Source organism: Oncorhynchus mykiss, chromosome 3 (assembly GCF_057628025.1).
Source record: "Oncorhynchus mykiss isolate SJ-2025 chromosome 3, ASM5762802v1, whole genome shotgun sequence".
In the NCBI taxonomy this organism is placed as follows: domain Eukaryota; kingdom Metazoa; phylum Chordata; class Actinopteri; order Salmoniformes; family Salmonidae; genus Oncorhynchus; species Oncorhynchus mykiss.
The window spans coordinates 16068356-16075005 of NC_143024.1; the positions used below are offsets into that span (position 1 = coordinate 16068356).

Here is a 6650-nt window from a genome sequence, read left to right on the forward strand (position 1 = left end):
GCGCCAATGAGAACAAAGAGGGGGCGTATCCTAAGTTTAAAAGTGCGGTATTAATCATCTCATTGGTTGACTTGTATTAAATGACCACGCAATCTTGACCAATTACAACTACCACCAAGCCATATTATGTAAAGTAGGGCGGTCCCTGTTGAATGGCGCATAGCTGGCCCAATAGCATGATTAAAAACAGAAAAACGTAATATTCATGTTGACGAAGGCGTGTCTTAGAAAGGGGGCTGGGTGCGAGGTAACATGGTGGTTTGGTTATCGCCTATCAGCCATAGACAGAAGAAGGTTGGAGTGACTGAACGCTTGAGTGGTCGGCTTTTTATTTTCATTTTTCCTTTGATTTTGTGCTTTCGTTTGTCTTCAAAATGGAGATGGAGAAGAGGATCAGTTTGGAGTTGAGGAACAAGACCCCAGCCGAGGTATAGTATTACGTCTTTATTTATTTATTTCCCAATGCATTTTGTGAAGGATGACGACTCAACCATGGTGGATGCGAAATGACGAAGCTTGATACTCTTTAGCTTGCTAATTTATAGTATACAACTGATGTGCCAACAAAATATCTGATAATAAATCACATATGGGTGGTTACCACAACGAGGATGCGATAGAAATCGATTCGGAATAAAATGGAATCAGAACCTTGATGGTGGCACGACTTGCTCTGGCTGAGCTAGCGCTACCAAGGACATCAGCTAGGCCAATGCTGGCTAGCTAGACTCCTAACCGGTAACGTTAGTTAGTTAATGGAGTTCAAGTTTTCCCAACCCAAATAATGGCGATGTTAAGAATTATCAAACACTATTGGTAGCCTATATGGACTTTAGTAGCCTAGCTAGTTAGCCAGCAATGCCCTATAATAAATTATCCTTGGATTTGCTAGCGTAGAGTCGACCAGCTCCACGAGTTGTTTTGAAAAACACAATGGAGTTGTTTGCGCATACTGAATAGAAGTGGCTTGTGTGAAAGTAGTGTTTGTTTGGTATTTTAAACAGCGAGCTAACTGAGTTTGCCTTCTCCGCAAATACAAGGTTATCAATCACATAGGTACATATTGTAACTACCCGTCTTTGGAATGCATTTCATGCAACCTATGCGCCCGCGTGGCGTTTTGCAAGGTAAAGTTGTGCAGAATGCCGCCCGTCGTGCTGATAATTACTTTGTAGCCTTGCGTTCTTTAACACTTCTTCGTGCATCAAATGTTGCATCGGTTGATTTTAAGTTCTATGAAAGTGTTGGCCAATTGCTATACGCTGAGCCGTTGACTTTGTAAGGGGTATGAATAGCACATGATCAATTTGAACCTCACCAAGATACGTTACTTTATGGTTAGCTAACTACGTCCGCTAGTGTTACTTTGTAACGTTAGTTTGCTATAGTTCCCGCGACAGTAACAATTAATGACTTATCTGGCTTGGGATAGTGGCCGCGCGCACTCTGATCATGAGCTAACTTTAGTATGATGAGGGGGAGTTGCAGGCAGGAAGGATGTTGACATTCTCTAGCGTAGTTCAAAACGAATACTAGTATGCTACGTCATTTATTCATATTCTCTATTTCTTGCACAATATAGCAACACGTTCATAAAAACAAACTCAATGATTCTGTATCATTTACCAGTAATTCAAATTGTTCCACAGGTGGCTGAGCTGGTGGTGGACAACTGTCGGTCCAGTGATGGAGAGGTGGAAGGGCTGTCAGATGACTACAAGGAGCTGGAGTTCCTCAGCATGGTCAACGTGGGGCTCACCTCCCTGGCTAAGCTGCCCTCCCTGCCAAAACTGCTCAAGGTGAGCATCATCTTCGGTCCAAGATCCTATTTTGCCACTGGTCATGGAGAGGTCAAGATGGTTCACCCACATAAAAAATAAACATGTAATGCAAGTAAAAAATGTATTAATCCGTCTAGCCACATACTATAGTAGACAAGTGGACGACGCATAAGATATTAAGCATTATTTTGTCTATGTACTATATGATACTTGCCAACGTAGTATTTTTTCAGATGAATCAATATCTGTCCTCTTCAGCTGGAGATCAGTGATAACATGATCGTTGGAGGTCTGGACCAGCTGTCTGAGAAGTGTCCCAACCTGACGTATCTCAACCTGAGCGGCAACAAGATCAAGGAGCTCAGCACTGTGAAGCCTCTGGTAAGGGAACCTCCATAAACACACCTGGTAGACCCAACAAAGTACATTCCACTTAATGGATTCCAATCACAGTCATTATTACAGAATCTTAACAGCATCACATTGTGATTGCAGAAAAACCTGAAGAACCTGAAGAGTCTGGACCTGTACAGCTGTGAGATCACCACTCTGGAGGACTACAGGGAGAGTGTCTTTGAGCTGCTGCCCCAGGTCACCTTCCTGGACGGCTATGACCACGAAGACAACGAGGTGCCAGACTCCGAGGCTGACGATGGTGAGCAACGACTGGGATGGGATGTGCTGAGGGTGGAAGGAAAGACTTGAGGCGTGTGCCCTTGTCCTAGAGCATTACAAAGAATTAACCCAATGTTGTCCTCCCCACAGATGACAACGAGGGGCTAGACTCAGAGGCTGATGATGGTGAGCAACACAGGGCTGGGAGGGGACGGACTGAGGAAAGGCTGGGAGGATAAACTTAAGACATGTGCCTTTGTCCTAGACCATTACAAAGAATTAACCCAATGTTATCCTCCCCACAGATGACGAGCACACAGCTGGCCCCACCAGAGATGGGGATGACGATGATGATGAGGATGATGAGGGTTCCGAAGGCGAAGAGGTGGGACTGTCCTACCTGATGAAGGATGGCATTCAGGTAATCATTCATCAAACCCGTGTGCAGCCAACAGTGTCTCTTAGAGGATACACATGAGACAGTGTATAGTCCAAGTCTCTTAGAGGAGACACACCATTTATTTCCTGATTCTACACGTTGATAGAAAGCTATTGATTGGTGGTGTTGACAGAAAGAGGATGTTTCAGATCTTCGGGGATGGGAGTATTTTCAACCTATGTTCCGTTTCCCCTTAACATTGAAGTAGGGACTCCGCTCAGGTATATTTCTACACCTGCTACGTTCGGTTAGGGGATTACCGCGGCCTTACCTGCTGCTTTCTAGCCGTTGGTATGTTGGGTCTAAAATACCTACAGGAAAAGAGAACTCCCAGTCATGTTGATTGAAATGTTCTCTGGCCCTAGGATGAGGAAGATGATGATGACTATGTTGAAGAGGAGGAGGAAGAGGATGGAGTAGGAGTCCAGGGAGAGAAAAGGAAGAGGGATGCAGAGGATGAGGGAGATGACAGCGATGGAGATGACGATTAGCCCCTCCTGTAACCGAGCATGGGATCACAACTAGGCTAGAACAACAGGAACAGGAAATAGTTTGTGAATTTTTTTTTTTGTATACCATAGATATTACTGTAGAATCTAAATGTTTAATTTGTTTTGTAAATGTTCCATATAAAAAGAAAAGCGGGTTAGAATTATAAAATGGAATGTGGTTTTGAAACATGACATGTGGGGAGGGGCTATAGCATTCAGACAAGGTGATGTTTAACTCTGGTGAGAAGTTGTAGCGGCCCATTTCAAGTCCATCTGGTTGTGATTGTCTCCTATGCCATGTTCTCCCAAGACTTTAGTTGTCAAGCGAAAAGCTCCATGTGCTGTCTGGTTGGCTCATAGTAAGGTTTATATGGGAGGAGCTATAGGAGGACAGGCTCATTGTTCTGGCTTAAAATGTAACATTTATTTAACTAGGCAAGTCAGTTAAGAACAAATATTTATTTACAATGACGGCCAACCCCTAACCCGGACAATGCTGGGCCAATTGTGCGCCGCCCTACGGGACTCCCAATCGTAGCCGGTTGTGATACAGCCTGGAATTGAACCACGGTCTGTAGTTACGACTCTAGCACTGATATGCAGTGCCTTAGACCTCTGTGCCACTCGGGTATCAACCACATCAAACATACGGAAACCACACGTTTGACTCGGTTCCATTTCAGCCATTACAATCCTCCTGTAGCTCCTCCCACCAGCCTCCACTGGTTTACACGTGGCCAACGAGTACTGTTTAACAGTGACCCGGGCAAAAAATAACCTTAGTGAGTCGTTAGCCCCTCCTATCTGTTCACCTACACTATATGTACCCGCTGTATTGTAGGGATTGCTGACTGTTTCCTAAGTACTTTGTTTAGGACCTGGGATTTGATACCTTTAAAGTTTGTCCGATCGCGGTGTCATCAATTCACTTCTAATTCCACAAACAGCCGATTTGTAAGTTTTTTTTTATTTTTTTTTATGTATTGTGCTAGGGCTGCAGATGACTCTGGGTGATGTAGTTTTCACATCTCTGGGTAATGTAGTTTTCAGGTCTCTTAATCTAGCTCTGATCGTCATCAAAGAAGCCCTAGAGGTGGGTTTAAAGAGCTAATTCGTATTCAGGCTACACGGAGGTAATTTTGGACCAGTTTAGTCACATTCTAAAGCTCAGGTGGACCCAATCTCTCAGAAGGACCTGGTGATAAGCAGGAACACAGTTAATGGTCTCTTCTGTCCTGAATCCAACTTGGTACCCTGGACTTCTGTCATATCCCAATGGAAAAAAAGACTTTTCTGTCTCCTTTTTGTTTGTTTGCAGTTTTATGGTTTTACTGTGCAAGGATTTTAAACTTGTATGACTATGTAAATAGACCTTTTATCTTTTCTGTGTAGTATTTGCTTGTTTTTTTGTGTTTTTTTTTTAAACATGCAATATCTGTCCTTTTTTAATTTTTAATAAACACAAAGCACATGTCAGGATGTAAAGCTTCAGACCCCGACGCTCAACATTGGTTTATTTTTTTGGCCTCAGCTGTTGAGAAAGTCATGTTTTGGAATTTATGTTAATTAATCTTCTGAAGTGTTTTTAAATAAAATTAATTCTGTTAATTCTTATGTTAATTTTTTTCCATCAAGTTATTTAATGGGCGTAGTACTAACTTTGACCCTCCAGATGAATAACAGTGTTTCTGGGGCACGGGTCAGTTTTATTCTGATATCTAATGGATGTGTAACCCACCAGTAGGTCTGAACTCTGAATAGAGGCCAGTTGAAGACATGAACCAGGTGGTGGTGCTATAGCCCGCAGTTTAACATTGAAGGCCCAGAAACCTCAATCCTGGCAACATTCATTATGTTTTGCATTGGATTTGGGTGCTGAATGAAACCTAAAAGCCCCCAATATATATATATTTTTTTAAAGAACATAGCTAGCTGTAATTTTAATCAGGTCATTTTTTTTTTTAAATTAGGTTTTACGTTTTAAGTGGCAATCAGCATTTGAAGCTAACAACGCACTCCCCTTGTTTTGGTAAAAAGCTGAGGGAAGGGGTTGGAGAAATGTCACACCTCAAGTTCATACAAAGCTAAGCATCATCCATAATATCCTAATATAGTTTTGTTAATAAGCATTGAAAAACAAGCTATTTTGGGTTCCGATGGGTACGACAGTTGAACTAAGCTCATGAGTCATAAGTTATATTTAAGCAATAAGGCCAGAGTTATGGTATATGGCCAATATACCTCTAAGGGCTGTTAGGTGTGATGCAACGTGGAGGTACCTTATTGCTATTATAAACTGGTTAACAAAGTAATTAGAGCAGTAAAAAAAGTACATTCTGAAACAGGTGTCATCTTTTTACCAAACCACAGGAAGATTGTTCAATTGTTTTCATGTTGCACAGCACAGATGTGTTTTTGATAAAATCAGATTTTGTGTTTAAACAATCATATGGGGGGGTCAAACAACATTAGGAGGGCTAGCTTGGAACTGCCGAAACTGGATTTTAAAAGAACTAATTTCAACTCTGAAAGACTGCAAAAGCGGGCGGTTATTCCAGGCCCAGCGCCATCGCTGGGCTGTGGCAGCAAACGATTCAGCAGGCTACTGGCATTACAGTATAAAGGCTTTGTTGGCATAACTTTTATACACAACTTTTGGAGACAGAAGATGCTCTACAGGAACGTTAGAGTCCATCCATGTCATCTTGGTGCCTGGGCCCTTTCTCTCGCATTTTAAGGCCGCGTTGAGACAGTGACTTATCAGTGACCGAAGCCCTGCTCAGATTATCCCTACTATTGTGTTGCTGAGTTGTCGTAGTGCTGCTGCAAATGTACATTTTCCCAGGGGTGTTGGCAGTCACAATGTAAGTAACCAAATGTATGTTACTCTAAATGCTTCTGTCAATCCGACAGCTATTGTCAGCAGTAATCATGTGCCTATGAACCTGAGTTATACTGTTAGCACTGAGACATTTTGCCATAGCAAAAAGCCCACTGAACAGTGAACCCTGCGCTATCAGTTCTAATATAAATATCGCTGTCATGTCTTCCTCTGATAAGAATCCCAGTAAAGCAATGCAAACAATCAAGATTCTCAGAAAAGTGCAAAAAATGTCCCACATTAACATATGTATCCTAAGAAACAAGGTTAATGAAATCAACTTGCTAACAACAGAAAGCATTCATATACTGACTATATCTGAAACTCACTTAGATAATTCCTTTGATGATACAGTGGTAGCAAGCAATACATGGTTATAACATCTACAGAAGAGACAGAAATGGCAAGAGAGGTATTGCTATTGATATTCAGAGTCATATTCC

At 42.1% G+C, this 6650-nt stretch overlaps 1 protein-coding gene across 1 annotated transcript; it reads left to right on the forward strand.

Annotated features, from left to right (window-relative positions):
* The first annotated feature begins 316 nt into the window (after positions 1-316).
* LOC118944843 (acidic leucine-rich nuclear phosphoprotein 32 family member D) lies at positions 317-4934 on the forward strand. The gene is made up of 7 exons (XM_036966468.2): positions 317-428; positions 1650-1799; positions 2040-2162; positions 2277-2436; positions 2547-2582; positions 2702-2817; positions 3201-4934. Exons 1-7 carry the CDS (start codon positions 375-377, stop codon positions 3324-3326), a joined length of 765 nt encoding a protein of 254 aa, XP_036822363.2. The 5' UTR covers positions 317-374; the 3' UTR covers positions 3327-4934.
* Positions 4935-6650: the final 1716 nt, after the last annotated feature.

What these genes read in the sequence shown, in the direction of transcription:
- LOC118944843 (XM_036966468.2), top strand. Translation starts at nt 375, where the DNA reads ATGGAGATGGAGAAGAGGATCAGTTTGGAGTTGAGGAACAAGACCCCA. An exon ending in CCCTGCCAAAACTGCTCAAG is followed by an intron (nt 1,800 to 2,039) that starts GTGAGCATCATC and finishes TGTCCTCTTCAG; the next exon opens with CTGGAGATCAGTGATAACAT. An exon ending in AGACTCCGAGGCTGACGATG is followed by an intron (nt 2,437 to 2,546) that starts GTGAGCAACGAC and finishes TCCTCCCCACAG; the next exon opens with ATGACAACGAGGGGCTAGAC.